The sequence below is a fragment of the Balaenoptera borealis genome (assembly GCF_965194805.1).
Source record: "Balaenoptera borealis genome assembly, chromosome: 2".
In the NCBI taxonomy this organism is placed as follows: Eukaryota; Metazoa; Chordata; class Mammalia; order Artiodactyla; family Balaenopteridae; genus Balaenoptera; species Balaenoptera borealis.
In genome coordinates, this window is record NC_138867.1 from 173,637,903 (window position 1) to 173,655,025 (window position 17,123).

Here is a 17,123-nt window from a genome sequence, read left to right on the forward strand (position 1 = left end):
ATTTCTAACAAGTTCCTGGTTTCTGCTGCTGCTCTGGGAACCCACTTTGAGAACCACGTATCTAGATTCACCAATTACAAAACATTTTATGATATTTATGTGCTTTCTCTCTCAGTGTGTGTATACACATATATGTACATATACATGTATTGTATGTATATATGTACATGTACATATATAGCTTTAAAATTATTTTAATGATAAATCATTTGAGAATAATTTGCAGATATCACATCTCTTTGTCCCCAAACACTTCCTGTATCCTTTAAGAGCAAGAACATTCTTTCATACAACTAAAGTACAATCATTACATTTAGGAATTTTGACATCGATACAATAATATTATCTAATACAGAATCCATATGGTTCCAATAATGTACTTTATAGCATGTTTCTTTGCTGGTCCAGGACCTAGTCTCTGACGACGTGTCGAATTTAGTCGTCATGTCTCTCGCATCCTTTACTCTGAATCAGCTCCTCAGCCTTTCCCTGTGTTTCACGGCATTGACATTTTTGGAGACTCCAGGCAGTTGTTTTGAATGGTGTTCCCCAGCGGGCTGGTCTGCCGGCTTGTTCTCTGCGATCAGGTTCAAGTTGTGCGTCATGGGGGAGGATCCACAGGAGCCGTGCTGGTCCTCCCCTGTGTGTCGTATCCCGAGGTACCTGACAGTAGCTCAGATAGAGTCTGCCTGGTTTCTCCCCGCAAAAGTCACTGTTTCCCCTTTGTAATCAGTAAGTAATCTGTGGGGGACACTTGAGACTGTGTGGCCACCCTGTTACCAGTCACAATGATCACCCGCTAGTTCTAGCCTCCACAGATGAGTTCAGAATTACGTGAATCTAAACTTGCTATGATGCTTGCAAAGTGGTGATTTTTCCAACTATGTTGCTTCTTCTGTATTTATTAGTTGGCATTCTGCTGCAAAGAGGCGCTTTCAGAAGGAAAGAGATTGTAAAGGAAGAGATTTAAGTAAACTGTACATATCCAGAGCAAAGATGGGAATGCAGTCTGGGGTGACTTCAGTTGAGGGGTCCCTGAGGGGTCACGTGTACGGTGCGTACTGCGTGCCAGGCGCTGTTCTAACACTTGGGGCACATGATTGAGCAGAGCAGACCCAGACCCCACCCCAGGGGGCTCATTCTGGAAAATAATCCTGCTGAGTTCCCCAGTGGGCCCCAGCCTAGAAGCACAGTTCCATTGGGTACACGCAGCTTTTTCTTAACTTTCACCAGCCCGAGTTTCCACACTACTTTTTTCATTGGATCTTTGAATGCACTTGCCCATGTTTTTGACACAGCCTTGCAAACTCACCTCAGTGCCTGAGGTCCTTCTGCCAAAGGAAGGCTTCATACCCAACTGCCCCCTCCTGGTGGACATTTGCTTGTTTCCAGGTTTTGGTCATTGTCAGAAATGCTGCCATGATTGTTTTTATGCTCAAACCTTCTTTTCCACTGGTGTGTCCTTCCTTAGGCGCAGCTGGACCCCAGGAGTGGGATACTGAGGTCCACGGCCAGGGAGGTGTTGAAGGTCCCAAACGTGTATGTTTCTGAGCGGATGGTGCTGAGTCTCTGTGCCCAGTTGTTGGAGGGGGTCTTCTGCCCACAGCCTTCCCCGGAGAGGGGGGATTAGGGGGTTTAGTGACATCAGCTCCTGCCTAATGTCCAGTTTTTGCCAGAAACGGCTTCCCACAAATGATAGAAGGAAGGTGCCTGGATGTATGTGTGCAGCTGCCTATCTTCCTCTGGAGGTTGGTGGAAGTCCAGCAAGGACAAATCACAGGACAATGAATTCAAATCATTGAATTCAAAGTGTAAAGCTTCCAGGTGCCTCCGGGCTCGACACGGACACCCCTGGACAGCCCTGAGCTGATGGGGACGGATCTGCGTGCACAGGGTCAGCTATGCATGGGTACCAGGCCGGGCATGTTGCTGGGTTCAGGCGGCACAGTTGTGCAAGCAGTTGACCTTCACTGGAGTCAGTGTTGACTGTTCAGTTTGACATTGATGGAGCTAGAAGCCAGGCTCCAGGCAGGTGCTGGGGGTTCAGGGATGAAAGCGTGCATTCCAGACCTTCAAGGAACCTGGCATGATCCCTTGAAAAAACAACCCAGCTGCAACATAGGAGGGCTGCCTGGAGGAGCTGTCCCTGGTTGGGGCGTGGGGGAGTCTGGAGAGGAGGGCAGGGCTGTGATGGGGAGCGAGGAACACAGAGGTTCCGGATGGGGCTCGGCCACCCTCATTGCCAGTGGCCACTGGCAATGAGTTTGCTCAGTGACTTAAAGGGCAGAAATGTATTCTTTCCCAGTTCTGGAGGCCAGAAGTCTAAGATCAAGGTGGGGGCAGAATTGGTTCCTTCCAGGGACCGTGAAGGAGGGATTTGTTCCAGGCCTCCCTCCTTGGCTTGTAGCTGGCCATCTTCTCTCTGTGTCTTCATATCGTCTTCCCTCTATGCGCATCTGTGTCCAAATTTCCCCTTCTTATGACACCAGTCCTATTGGACTGGGACCTATGCTAGGGACCTTATTTTAACTAATCACCACTATAAAGACCCGTCTCCAAATACAGTCACATTCTGAGACACTGAGCCTGAGGACATCAACATGTGAATTTTGGGAGGAGGGGGGCACCATTCAACCCATTACAGAACCTGTGCCTGTCCCGAGGGATGAACATTCAGCATGCACAGAGGACTCGGGTCTTATGGGAGGGTTTGCTCACTGCCTCTGTCTGTCTCTGTTGCAGCTGGAAGCTTATGTCCTGGTGAGTGGCCTGCCTCTCCGCAGCTGGCTCAGAGACAGTTAGCCGCTCTCTGCAAGACCTGGTCTGTCTTTGCCTAACACCCACCCTCTGGGTTGATCCCTGCCTGCCCCATAGACTGGGTCCTGGTCCATCCCGATGCCTGGGTCCACCCTGGGATAAGCTGAGTGTGTGTCTGTCCATCTTTTTGTAGATTTGCACGCAGCTCCCTAAATGAGGAGGCAGGCTGGCCCTTTCCGCCACCTTGTCCTCAGACAAGTCCCTTCTATGCCCCGAGCTTCTGTTTGCTTCATGTAAATAGCTAATCTTGGGGCCTGCCCTCCTCACTTGTCCTGCCCTAGAGAGCAGGCTTGGAAGGTCCGCATGCACGCCGGGCACACACAGGCTGCCTTGAGTTTACTGTGCATCTGTCCCCCTGCAGGACCCCCGGGGCTCACGGATGATGGAGTGGAGACACTTGCAGCCCTTATGCTGCGGTAAGTCTCTCTTCTCATCCTCTCTCCCAATTCCTTCTGTGGCTTGGGGGCTGCACCTTTGGGTGGCAGATGTGATAAACCTTCCAGGGAAATAGAATGTGCTCTGTCTGGGCACCTGCCACTCCTTCCCTGCAGCGTTCGGACCCTCCGCCCACATTCCTCTGTGCCCGGGATCCCAGCTGGGGAGCCTCCTATAACTTGAGATCTTTCTGGAATATCAGGGCCTTGTTTGTCGGCACCCCCCACCTTCCTCCTGCTGCAGATCTTCCTCGTCCTCATCTCCAACCCAACACGAGACAGTTCTTTTCCAGCTAGGAGTCAGAAGGCTTTGCTTTGGCTGAGGAGCTGGCATTTTTTTCTTTCTCTATGACGATAAGGGCCATGTAATTGACATCTCCCTTTGTGCTTTGGCCCTAAGGGAAGTGGAGTCCTGGGAGAGGGGAGCTGTAGGTGGGATCTGGGGAGACTGAGGACAGCTGTGCACCCTCGACCTGGGAAATGCACAGACATGACAGACCCCTGAGTCCTGCTCGGGGGCTCCTGGCCCCCGCTTGCCTCTGTGAACCAGACACAGAGAATGGGGTCTCTAGCCGACGTGTGGGCTGTGGTGGTTTGTGCAGTGTCACGCAGGCCTCCAGGTCTCCTGACCTGGCCTTGACCCCTCTCCATGTCCATTTCCCTCTTCCTGATTCTGAGATGCCTAGAGAGGGCTGCCAAGTAGGGACAGGGCTTGTGTGATTCTCTGTCACCAAGGGAACGACTCGGGTGGGGAGCAGAGTGGGTGAGCTGGATGGCCTGTCTCTCTGGCTCATCCAGCTCACTGCCTGCACCTGGCCTTGGCCTCAGGGGTCCCCCAGGAACCCAAGGTGCAGTGTCTCGCTGCTTCTGCTTCAGACTGCAGAGGTGCTTGTTCTGCACAAATCCCCGCCAGCCTCGGGTGGCTTCTGGCTTCCCCGAGGGACTGTTCGGCCAGGGGGAGGCGCAGGGTCCCCGGGGCGCCCCTGCCCTGACCTCACCACCAGATGCCAGGCCCTCTACACACTCACTTGCCCCAGGATGAGGGGGGGCGTCTCTCTCCACACAGGCATCACCAACATGACCTTCCCCTTGTCTGACCAGCCGGTACTGGGAGAATGGTTCATTTTTGTCGAAATGCAAGGCCACGTGTACAACAAGTCCTTTGAAGTTCAGAAGTATGGTAAGTCGGAGAATCTTAGGACCCTAGGATTTCAGATCTGGGAGAAACCACAGCCCTAGTGACAACACACATGACAAGGGAGATGATGGCAGGAGCTTCATTCACTGAGGGCTCAGTAGGGCCAGGCACGATATGGAAGGCTAGGCCTTTGTCATGTCTTTTAAAAAAAATTGTAAAATGTATGACTTCATACGAGTAGAATCATAAGGTATTTGTCTTTTTGTGAGTAGCTTATTTCACGGAGCATAATGTCCTCAAAGTTCATCCATGTTGCAACATGTGTCCGAATGTCCTTCCTCTTTAAGGTTGTCACTTGCTTTTGTTCTTTCATCCTTGTCCTGAACCTATGAGGTATCTCCATTTTACAGATGGGGAAACTGAGGCTGAGAGAGCTGTTAAGGAAACTGCTCAAGTAATAAGAGCTGGGGAATGAACCTGGGCCAGAGCCACATACTCTGCTTCTGTGCTAAAATTCTCCCTTGTGGGGTCAAGGATTTCTCTTCCTTTCACAAGGCAGGTCTCGGAAGGAAAATCCTTAGAGGTCAGGGTTATGGGTTGCAAGCCACAGAAGCCTGGTGCAGACTCAGTAAGCAAAAGGAAGGGGTTATAGGCTCGTGTAACAAGCTCTCAGGACCAGAGTCTTCACGTTTCCTCCATTCTGCTCCTCGGTGTCCATCTCTCCGTGGGCTGTGCAGGGGGACGAGATGGCTGGACGTACCCGGGGCAGCAAAGAGTGACCCTTTCCAGCTGCAAGCACCCTCAGGATGCCCCTGACGGGTCCAGAAGCCTGGCTGCTTGTGCACCCCTGGGATGGGCTGGAATTGGCTGCACTCAATTCAGGTGGCCTAAAACTGATGATACGTGGCCCCCTGAGAAAAACGATGTGCTGGTCCCCCAAAGATAGGAAACAGATGCGGCCGGCAAAATCCCCAGAGAGCTGCCCGTGCTCAGCAACGGGTGGTGTGGATTCCTATGGTGTCAGCAGCATAGAAAACCCCAGAGTTGCCTTTGTGTTCCTCCCTCCCACATCTCCAGTACCCTTCTGGGGCCACCCCAGAGGTGGAAGCCACCCTGCCTCCCTCCTCTCTGCTCTCTCCCTTCAGTGTTGCCGAAGTTTGAGCTCCTTATTGACCCGCCCCGATATATCCAGGACCTGGACACTTGTGAGACCGGCACTGTGCGGGCCAGGTGAGAAAGAGGCGGCCACTGTCGGTGAGCCCTTCCCACTGTGGGCACGCCCCTCCCCTAGGACCCACCCCTTCCCAGGCAATGCTCCTCCCCTAGGACACGCCCCTCCTCCAGAGCACACCCATTCCCCTTAGGACTTGCTCCTCCCCTAGTACTTGCCCCTCCCCAGGGAAGCCCCTCCTCCAGGCCATGCCCCTTACCCTGCGGGAAACATCCACAGCCAGTGGGCTGACCCACAGCCAGTGGGCTGACCTGCCTAATGACCAGGCTGTTGACGGAGCCCGATGTGAGTGTCGACCAGAGGGAGTCAAGAGGCTCTGTCCCTTTCTGGGGCCCCTGGGAGAGCCCTACATGGCCCGTGTCCCCGCCCCATCTCTGCCACCTGCCGGAGGTTGTTGCTGAGACTTCTCCCTGGTGTGTCTCCCCTGGCTGTGTGTGTTTTAAAATCCAGGGACGTGCTGGATACATTTTTTTTTTTTTACATCTTTATTGGAGTATAATTGCTTTACATTGTTGTGTTAGTTTCTGCTGTATAACAAAGTGAATCAGCTATGCGTATACATATATCCCCATATCCCCTCCCTCTTGTGTCTCCCTCCCACCCTCCCTTTCCCACCCCTCTAGGTGGTCATAAAGCACCGAGCTGATCTCCCTGTGCTTTGTGGCTGCTTCCCACTAGCTATCTATTTTACATTTGGTAGTGTATATATGTCCATGCCACTCTCTCACTTCATCCCAACTTAGCCTTCCCCCTCCCCGTGCATGTCCTCAAGTCCATTCTCTACGTCTGCGTCTTTATTCCTGTACTGCCACTAGGGTCATCAGAACCTTTTTTTTTTTTTTTTTTTTTTAGATTCCATATATATGTGTTAGCATACGGTATTTGTTTTTCTCTTTCTGACTTACTTCACTCTGTATGACAGACTCTAGGTCCATCCACCTCACTACAAATAACTCAATTTCGTTTCTTTTTATGGCTGAGTAATATTCCATTGTATATATGTGCCACATATTCTTTATCCATTCATCTGTTGATGGACACTTAGGTTGCTTCCATGTCCTGGCAATTGTAAATAGTGCTGCTGGATACACACATTTTATAGTCTAGAAAATACTATCAAAATTCTGGGTGTTATTTTTTAAATTTTGCTCCCATTTTGCCCCTGTGTCCCAGTAAGCAGGTGTCTCCACTGCATCAGGCATGACATATGTATATTTAAGTATTTTACCAACATCCCTGAGAGGATGGTTTTATTCTCATTCTCCCGGTGAGGAAACCAAAGCTCAGAAAGTTCAGATCTCTGGTCCAAAGTTGAACTTCCTGGGCACTTAAGCCCAGCCAGGCCTTCCCGTTGTCCACGGTTGCTTGATCCTCTGTGCTGCCTTGCTCCAATGTGTGGCCAGCCTCAGTGGTTGTCTCATATACCCTGCTGCTTTGGGTCCAGAGTTCCTCTCTGACCCTTGATCTCTTTTTCTGTCCAACATGAGGCTTGGTGCAGACGATCACAGGGCCCTGACATGATCTGTCCTTACTCAGGGCTACAGGGAGGGCTGTAAGGATGGAATGTAGGATGGGAAGCATCCCTGGATTAGCCACTGTACCACTGACCACATCTTGCAGGGCCTGGCCTTCCTGAAACTGACCCCTCCCCCGCTGTCTCCTGGGCATCTCCTGCTTGCGAAACTTACTACCCTTTGTCCTTTTGTTCCAGGTATACCTTTGGGAAACCTGTCTCGGGCACTTTAACCATCAACATGACTGTAAATGGCGTGGGGTACTACAGCCAGGAGGTGGGGCGCCCCATCCTCAGGACCACCAAGGTGAGGAGCAGGAACCCCGACCCACTCGGTGGGTCCCTTCCCACCAGCTTCAGCTCTGTGATCATCCGTTTTATTTTGCTTTCCAAAACAGTTTAGATGGTGGGGATATTCCGATGATAAAATTCCTGCAGGCTGAACGTAGAGGCTAGAACATATAAAAAAGGAGTAGTAAAGTCGACTTGTCCTCTGATAGGCAGACACAGCCACTATTGGTATTTTGATGTGTTTCCTCTTAGGATGTTGTGTGTAAAGTTAAAAAAAAAGTTCTCTTGAGACATAATTCACATATCATAAAATTCAGATCCCCGTATAGAATGTACGAGTCGGTGGTTTTTAGTATATTACAGAGTTGTACAACCACCACCACCATACAGTTTTAGAATATTTCTGCTAACCGTCCCCCCACCCCCACCAATCTCTCACATCCTTTTGCAGTTAAGCCCTGTTTGCATCTCCAGCCCCTGACAACCACTTACTTACATAGTCTGTCTCTATGGATTTCTGGACATTTCATATAAATGGAATCATGCACCATGTGACCTTTTGTGTCTGGTTTCTTTCACTCAGCCTGATGTTTTCAAGGTTCATCCACATTGTATTGTGTGTAGGTACTTCATCCTTTTTTATGGCTGAGTAATATTCCGTTGCGTGGTTGGACCACATTTTGTTTATCCGTTCATTAGCTGATGGACATTTGAGTTGTTTCTACTTTTCGGCTATTACGGGTGATGCTATGAACATTCACGTACAAGTTTTTGTGTGGCCAGATGTTTTCATTTCTTTTGGATTTGGAATCCCTGGGTTGTATGGCGTGCAATGAAATGAAGACCGTCCAAACAAGAACAAGCAAAGGCTATTTATTCGAAGCTTGCAGCAAGGGAGTCAGCCACCATCACCTGTGTTTGGCAGAGACTCAAAGGCAGGTGGAGAAGTGGGAAAGCTTTATAGTGAAAGAAAGGGAAGGCTTCCGGTGTGCCATGATGGGAGGCTGTTGGTGTGCAGAAGTCATGGGCGGGTAACTAGAAGCAGGCATCCAAAGTGATTGATGAAGGGTGCATATTTGGCTTTTTCCAATTGGTCTTAAGATGGAAGTGGGAGCCAAAATCAGAAAGAATGTCAGTTATTAATCTGGTCCTGGCCATTTGGGGCTGGTTGTTACGGGAGTTATTGTTTGGTTGCTATTGAGATAGGGGTCTGACTTCTTACAAGTCTGACTTATAGGTACAGTTGGCCCTCCCATGTCTGAGGATTCTGCATCCCAGGATCCCAGATTGAAACTCTTCGAAGTTGGTTGAATCCGCAAATGCGGAACCGCGAATACGGAGAGCCGACTGAAATGGGTTGGCTTCCTTGCTGGTGCCTGCAGAGTGTGGGTCCGAGTTCTCTTTTTTCTGTATTATCTGGCCCTGGTCCATTCGTATATTCAGTCTCTCAGTGGTGTCTCTATGTTTAGTTGTTTGAAGAACTCCCAGACTGCTTTCCAAAGTGGCTGCATGATTTCACGTTCCCGTGCATGTAAAGTTTTATAACCTGGTTTTTGTTTTTCTTTTTCAACTTAACATTAAGTTGTGAGTGCGCTACTATGTAACATACACACACGTCTTGGAGATTCTGTGCCTCTGTAGGCATTAAACCCTGTCAGCGCCACCTCCTTCCCATTTCCACCCGAAGCTACTTCTTCATCCCTTTGCCGCCTGGGATGTGTCCCCCCTCTCTGTCCCTGAGGCTTCTCTTCTGTAGAGTGGACACCCTGGCCCCTCACCTCTTTCGTGCCTGGTGTTGGTGCCCTTGGTATCCTAGCCGTTGTCCCTGGAGGCTGCCCCTGGTGGCCCTTGTCTTAATTTTCTCCTTTACTGAGTAATTCACTCCACAGCTGTTTGTGGATGTGGATTATTTGCCAGCCTCCGCCCCCAGGTCCTGAGGTAGGGGTTGATTGAGGGGGTTGTGTACCCCAGGCGTGGGAGGCGAGCCAGTGCTCCAGAGTGTGGCTGACCAGGTTCAAGTCCCTGCCTGCAGTCTGGCCCGAGGGGTTGTCTCACCTTCTGCCCAAGGAGCTGACTCCCTTCCTCCTGGGACATAATGCATGTCCAGCCAGGGATTCAGTCCCCACACAGTGACTCACGGCATAGGTCGGGTGGGTCACCGAGTGGCCCCCTGGCCCTCCAAGCAGCCAGAGACACCTACTTTTTTTTTTGTTTTAATATTTATTTATTTGGCTGCGCCGGGTCTTAGTTGCGGCACGCGGGATCTTCGTTGCGGCATGTGGAACCTAGTTCTCTGACCAGGGATCGAGCCTGGGCCCCCCAGATTGGGAGTGCGGAATCTTAACCATTGGACCGCCAGGGAAGTCCCCAGAGTCACCTACTTGAGCTCTGTGCTTGTGAGTCGTCTCTCAAAGCCACTCCAGCTCCCGGCGAGCATGACCTGTGGGTTTCCCGCCTCCAGATCCACGGCTCCCAGGACTTCAACATCTGCGTGAAGGACATGATCCTGGCCGATGTCCCTGAGCACTTCCGGGGCACCGTCAGCATCTGGGCCATGGTGACCAGCACGGACGGGAGCCAACAGGTGGCTTTTGATGACTCCACCCCCGTCCAGAGACAGCTGGTGGATGTCCGGTACTCCAAGGACACCAGGAAGCAGTTTAAGCCGGGTCTGTCCTACGTGGGGAAGGTAAGCCCTGGGCGTGGTGCCCAGCAGGGGCTGTCAAGGTCACAGGCTCTGTGCTGCCTCCCAGCCCAGCTCCTGCCCAAGGACCACTGTGTAACCACTGCAGTGCATGCCACGGGCCCCACAGCCGTGACTTGGCTGAAAACCACGTCGTTTGATTGTGCCAGCAGAACTTTTGCCCTCTTGGGATCAAGGGACTGCTTTGCTGAGTGTGATGAGAGCTGGTACCCAGGGCAGGGGACACTGGACATTCTGCTCCACCTAAAAGCATGGTTTCCTTTAATCCACATAGTTAGACATTCCCGTACCTAGAGCGTTAAACCAGGATGTTACGTATCCACTTATTATTATTATTATTTTAACATCTTTATTGGCGTATAATTGCTTTACAATTGCGTGTTAGTTTCTGCTTTATAACAAAGTGAGTCAGCTATACATATACATATATCCCCATATCTCCTCCCTCTTGCATCTCCCCCCCCCATATACACTACCAAACGTATCCACTTATTAAATCACCTTCCTTAATTGGGTTGACTTTATCTCTGGATGACTTAACAGCTAAGTCCCTAAAAGGCAGATGCCCGTCCCTGAGACAGACTGATTCAGATCCCCTGTGGGGAACAGCATTTTGAACAAGCCCCCGTCTCGCTCCCACCCACCACACCATTTTTTGTACACAGTAAAGTTGAGGTGACTAGAAATTCGAGATCCTTATCCTAATAGCTGAACTGGGGCGTCTGTGTCTCAATTGCAGCTGGGGGAGGCAAGGCCAGTGGAGCCTAGCATCACCTCAGGGGGAAGCTGGCCATGCCCTCTAACCCCTGCCTCTACCCAGCACCCACACCCCTGTCCCCTTTTATGTTCCATGGGTCACCCACAGGATCCTAGCGGTCTGTCCTCATGCTGTGTCCTACCCCTCCTTCTCTGCTCTGGGACCTCTCTTTTCTCCTCCATGATGAGATCTCAGCTCCCACTGTCCCACACACAGAGACATGGCTTGTGTGCCCCTGCCTTTGAGGGTACCAGCTTGAGTAGAAGCTAAGGCACCATGTGCAGGGTCAGATTGTGTATGAAGAAGGGGCTTGGGGCTGTCCATTCAGTGAAAGGGGAGCATTTCATCTACACCCAAGAAATTTCCTGCTGTCTGCCTTAAAGAATGGAGCTGAAGCTGGTCACCCCATCACCAGATACCTACACAGTTGAGGGGTGCTCCAGGGTCCTTCAGGAACCACTGACCGTATTTCTTCACAATATCTGAACCCCTCATTCTGACTGCCTTTTCTACCTGCCTGAGTGAGTGAGGTCTGAGAGTCACGTGGAACTGTCCATGGCATTGCCCGCCCCGTTCCTACCTGGCTATGGCACCAGGAGAATGGCTGGCATGTGGTGATTTGTGCCTTGTGACTTCTTTGCCAAGTCTAAGGTCATAAAAGTTTTCCCCTATGCTATCCTCGAAGTGTTTTGTAGTTCTAGCCATTACATTTAGGACTCTGATCCATTTTGAGTTAATTTTGGTATATGGTGTGAGGTAGGGGTTCAACTGCATTCTTTTGCATGTGGAGATCCAGTTGTCCCAGAACCATTTGTTGAAGGAATTGTTCCTTCCCCATTGAATGGTCTTGGCACCCTTGTCATAAATCAATTGACTATAATCTTTTTCTTTTCTTTTTTTTTGCTGTGCCACTTGGCATGCAGGATCTTAGTTCCCTGAGCAGGAATTGAACCCATGCCCCCTGCAGTGGAAGCATGGAGTCCTAACCACTGGACTGCCAGAGAATTCCCCCTCACCATATTTTAATCTTATTTTTTTGAATCAATTGACAATAGATGGGTGGATTTATTTCTGGACTCTCAGTTCTTCTACTCCACTGGTCTGCATATCTGTCCTTATACTAGTACCACGTGTCTTGATTACTGTACCTTTGTAGTAAGTTTTGAAATTGGGATGTATGAGTTCTTTGTTCTTTTTCAGGATTGCTTTGACTGTTTGGGGTCACTTGCAATTCCGTATGAATTTTAGCATTAGGTTGTTGATTGCTGCAAGGAAGCTGGCTGGGAGTCTGCTGGGGGATTGGGTTGAATCTATAGATCCGTTTGGGAAGTGTTGCCACCCTAACCACGTTGAATCATTGGTGACTCTTTCCAGGTGGAGCTGTCCTACCCAGACGGCAGCCCGGCTGAGGGGGTGACGGTCCAGATCAGGGCAGAGCTGACGCCGAAGGACAACATATACACCACCGAGTCTGTGTCCCGGGGTGGGCTGGTAGGGTTTGAAATCCCCTCCATCCCTGTGTCAGCCCAGCACGTGTGGCTGGAGGTGGGTGAGTCACCTAGACCCTTGTCATTCAGCCAGCAGGCATGGATTTGGTCCCTCCTCCAGGCCATGCTCGGGCACTGGGTCAGTGGACCTGGGTCCTGCCCCTGCCCTGAGGGAGTTCCAAGTCTGATGGGGGAGGCTGACAGGGAGTCAGATAACCCAACCACCCCAGAGTGAGGCGGGAGGCTGAGAGGAGATGAGGGTGCCTGGCTCCTGTGGGGGGATCTTCCCAGGTGGGCTCCTGACAAGAGAGAGGTCCAGCCAGGCTGCCTCCAGGAAGGTGGAACAGCATATGCAGAGCCCCAGAGGCCCACAGTCCTAGTGTAATTGGATCCTGCAAATGCCCAGCCAGCCAAGCCATTTCAAGAAGATATGGAGGAGGGAGTCAGTGGGGCTTCCCCTCACCTCACAGGGGTGCTCAGGGCTTACCCAGAAGGCAGTCTGTCACTCCAGCGCCCATAGTGGGGGATGTCTGGGCGGGGCCACAGGTGGGCAGACGGGAGGTGATGATGGAGAGGACACTGAGCCTGGAGCTGTGGAGGTAGAATTGGCAGGACCTGGTGTCCCCTTGTCAGGGGAGGGAGGAGCAGGAGTGGTAAAGAGGATGTCCCAGCCCTCACCTCTATAGCTGGTGGGCGTGGTGGCCCCACGGACACTGGGATGGGGGGGACAGAAGGCAGCTGAGAATAAATGTGTAGGTGGGAGCCAAGGACACTTGTGGTCACTATGTCCCCTGTGGGCGACATGTCCTTAAAGATTTTTAACAGCCGGGGATCCCAAGGCCACCGACACTTTTTACCACCTGGCTACAAATTTGGAGGTTCCTGCTACCCCACTACCTTACAATTACAGCAACTGTGGACATGTAACATTATATTCATTTCAGGTGTTCAACATAATGATTTAATGTATGTATATATTGTGAAATGACACCACAATATGTCCAGTTACCATTCATAGTTACACTTTTTTTTTCTTGTGATGAGAACCTCTAAGATCTATTCTCTTAGCAACTTTCTCAAATGTACAATACGATATTATTAACTATAGACACCATACTGTACGTTACATCCCCAGGACTGAATTTATAACTGGAAGTTTGTATTTTTTGCAATTACAGTTTTATTATAGCAAAATGATACAAATTAGGACCAACCAAAGAGAGAGACACACACGCATAGGACGAGAGCTGGGAGGGTCCCAAATTCGTAGCTTCGTGTGCTGTCCCCATGGAGTCGGGACACGTCACCCTCCTGGCACTACACACGGAGCACTGCCAACGGGAATGCTCACTCCCACTTCGGTGTCCACAGTTATTATTGGGGTTTCATTACATAGGCTTGATTGATTAATCATTGGCCCCGTGACTGAACTCAGTCTCTAGCTGCCTCTCCTCCCTAGAGGTCAAGTTGATACCACATCACGTGGCTCAAAGCCCCAAACCCTCTAATCCCATGATTGGTCTTTCTGACATGATTGTCCCCATCCCGAATTATCTCATTAGCTCATATTGTCAGGACCCACCATGAATAACAAACACACCCGCATCACTTGGGAAATTTTAGGGGTTTAGAGGCTATCTGCCAGTAACTGAGATAAAGGTGGGCCAGCTTCTTTTTTTAATTAATTAATCAATTAGTTTAGCTGTGTTGGGTCTTCATTGCTGCACGCAGGCTTTTCTCTAGTTGCGGCGAGTGGGGGTTACTCTTCGTTGAGGTGCGGGCTTCTCACTGCGGTGGCTTCTCTTGTTGCAGAGCATGGGCTCTAGGCATATGGGCTTCAGTAGTTGTGGCTCATGGGCTCTAGAGTGCAGGCTCAGGAGTTGTGGCTCACGGGCTTAGTTGCTCTGTGGCATGTGGGGTCTTCCCAGACCAGGGCTCGAACCCGTGTCCCCTGCATTGGCAGGCGGATTCTTAACCACTGCGCCACCAGGGAAGTCCCCAGCTTCTTTATTCTTTATCACACTTAGGTCTTAGACTACCCCCCTCCTGCCCCCACTTCTGGCGTCTCTCTTGTGTTAGCCACACTTTTCCAGCAGCAAGTGAAGGCAACAGGTTCAAACTCCCAAAGGAGCAAAAGTAATATAACTGCCGGTCCCTGGGGCGTGAAGGGGGACGCAGAGCTCCAGGTGAAGCGGCATCCAGGGCTCTGGGCATGCTGTCCAGCGCGGCTGCTCCTTCTCCTGACCACCACCTCGCCTGTGCTCACTTTCCAAGCAGGTTTTACCCTCCGAGAAGCCACTGAGGCTGCTGGCAAGCCCAGAACATGGGCTTCCCTAATATGCCCGTGATGGAACTGTCTCTCAGTGGCCACGTGGGCCACCTGCCGTTGCCTGAGCCAACCCCCAACACCCTGTGGCCAGCCTTGGACACTTACTTCCCGTGGAGCTGGGGAAGAACAAGCTAGCCACACTGGACCCCATACTCTGAGAATTGGGGAGGAGGTTCTCTAAAGGGAAATTGGAGCATGAGAGGATCTCACTGCAGGGCGGGGCGGGGCAGGCAGAAGCATGGAGTCGGGACACATCACCCTCCTGACGCTACACACAGCGCGCTGCCAATAGGGAAGCTCACTCCCATCTCGGTGTCCACAGTTATTATTGGGGTTTCATTACGTAGGCTTGATTAAGACCCCCTTCTTACACCAAGCATCCAAGCCTTGATCAAATACCCTCTCTTCTTTAGACCAAGGTGACAGCACTCGGCGGAAAGCTCGTGGGGGCCCAGTACCTGCCCAGCTACCTGTCCCTCAGCAGCTGGTACTCCCCCAGCCAGTGCTACCTGCAGCTGCAGCCGCCCTCCCTCCCCCTGCAGGTAAGGCTTTCAGGTGTGCCCTCCTCGAGCAGGACGGGGCCCAAGAAGCAGCGTGCACGTGCCTCCAGGGGACCTGCACGTGCCCCAGCAGGGTTAATGCTGATGCTGACACAGGAGCCCCATCCCTCCAGCAAGGGGAGTATGCCGCGGAATGAATGCCTGTCATTTATTTATGATGGACATATAGGCCAAGGCCAGGGTTTACTGTGATGTCACCTGCCCTCAGGGTCCTGTTGCTCCCACCCATGAGACAATTCCCCTACTGTTGGCCCTGGTTCCCCACTGTCTGGAGTTTCTTGTGCAAAGGCACCGGAAGTCACCCACCAGACGCTTGCAGACACACCAAGTGCAAAGATGAAACGAACTCAGGGCTGGGTCTCACGTTAGTTCTTCCTAAGTCTGTTATTCCATGATCCAAATTAAGTAAGATGCTTGAAGATGTGTGTGGAAATAGGGATCTGTAAACACTGAGCAGAAAATACGGAGACTTCCCATATACCCACCTCCCCTGCACGCAGTTTCCCTGATTATTACCATCTGTTAAAATTGATGAGCCACTATTAATATGTGATTATGAACTAAAGTCCCCAGTGTATGTCAGGGTTCCCTCTTGGTGGTGCACATTTTATGACAAATGCACAATGTCACGTATCCACCGTTACAATGTCAAACAGAATGGTTTCACTTCCTGAAAAATCCACTGTGCTCTAAATATTCATCCCTCCCTCCCTTCAACCCCTGCACAGGCTGAGCTTTTCACTGTCTTTATACTTTTGCCTTTTCCAGAATGCCATAGAGTCAGAATTATACAGTGTGTGTCCTTTTCAGATTGGCTTCTTTTTTTTTTAATATTTATTTATTTATTTGGCTGCAATGGGTCTTTTTTTTTTTTTGCCTGTGTTGGGTCTTCCTTGCTACGCGAGGGCTTTCTCTAGTTGCAACGAGGGGGTGCTACTCTTCATTGCGGTGTGCGTGCTTCTCATTGTGGTGGCTTCTCTTGTTGCGGAGCACGGGATCTAGGCACATGGGCTTCAATAGTTTTGGCACGTGGGCTTAGTAGTTGTGGCGCATGGGCTCAGTAGTAGTGGTGCATGGGCTTAATTGCTCCACGGCACGTGGGATCTTCCTGGACCAGGGATTGAACCTGTGTCCCCTGCACTAGCAGGCGGATTCTTAACCATTGTGCCACCAGGGAAGTCCTGTGCCGGGTCTTAGTTGCAGCACGTGGGATCTTTGTTGCCACTTGCGGGATCTTCGTTGTGGCATGTGGGATCTTTTTTAGTTGCGACATGTGGGATCTAGTTCCCTGACCAGGGATTGAACCCGGGCCCCCTGCATTGGGAGTGCGGAGTCTTAGCCACTGGACCACCAGGGAAGTCCCCACAATGGCTTCTTTCGCTTAGCAATTTGCATCAAACTACCTCCGAGTCTTTTCCTGACTTGAGAGGGCCTTTCATTTTCGTGGCGAATTATATTGCATCATATGGTTTGGATCAACTGCGGTTTGTTTGTCCCCTCACCTATTAAACGATATATACGTATATGTACGTTTTATAAAGCGCTCCGTTAATTCCCCTACTTGATGTCCTGAGGGCTGAGCCCGGCTGCCGTGGGTGGTGGCAAGCTTGCCAGCATTGCCTCTAATGGAAACCACTTGCCGATGGGACTCCCAGGCCCTACCAGCCCCGTAAACCTCTGAGACCCCCTCTCTGAGGGTGCTGCCCAGACCCGAGGGGCCCCTGGGATGCAGCTTGGAGGAACTGAGACGGCAGGTCTGCCTATTCCCTGGGCTTAGTGGCGCTCTGCGGGGGTTATGAGAATGAGAAACTCCGGTGAGATCGTGCCCAGCTTGGCTGCACACGCTGTTCTTGTTTTAATAC

General features: G+C 51.0%; 1 protein-coding gene across 2 annotated transcripts in view; it reads left to right on the forward strand.

Annotated features, from left to right (window-relative positions):
• CPAMD8 (C3 and PZP like alpha-2-macroglobulin domain containing 8) overlaps positions 1-17,123 on the forward strand; it is a 95,142-nt gene that overhangs the window by 11,812 nt on the left and 66,207 nt on the right. For both annotated transcript variants that reach the window (XM_082383017.1, XM_082383018.1), the window contains exons 6-13: positions 2,743-2,760; positions 3,179-3,233; positions 4,318-4,431; positions 5,535-5,619; positions 7,332-7,440; positions 9,886-10,113; positions 12,260-12,430; positions 15,115-15,243. In XM_082383017.1, coding sequence (XP_082239143.1) covers positions 2,743-2,760; positions 3,179-3,233; positions 4,318-4,431; positions 5,535-5,619; positions 7,332-7,440; positions 9,886-10,113; positions 12,260-12,430; positions 15,115-15,243 — 909 coding nt within the window. The remainder of the gene's footprint in view (positions 1-2,742; positions 2,761-3,178; positions 3,234-4,317; positions 4,432-5,534; positions 5,620-7,331; positions 7,441-9,885; positions 10,114-12,259; positions 12,431-15,114; positions 15,244-17,123) is intronic.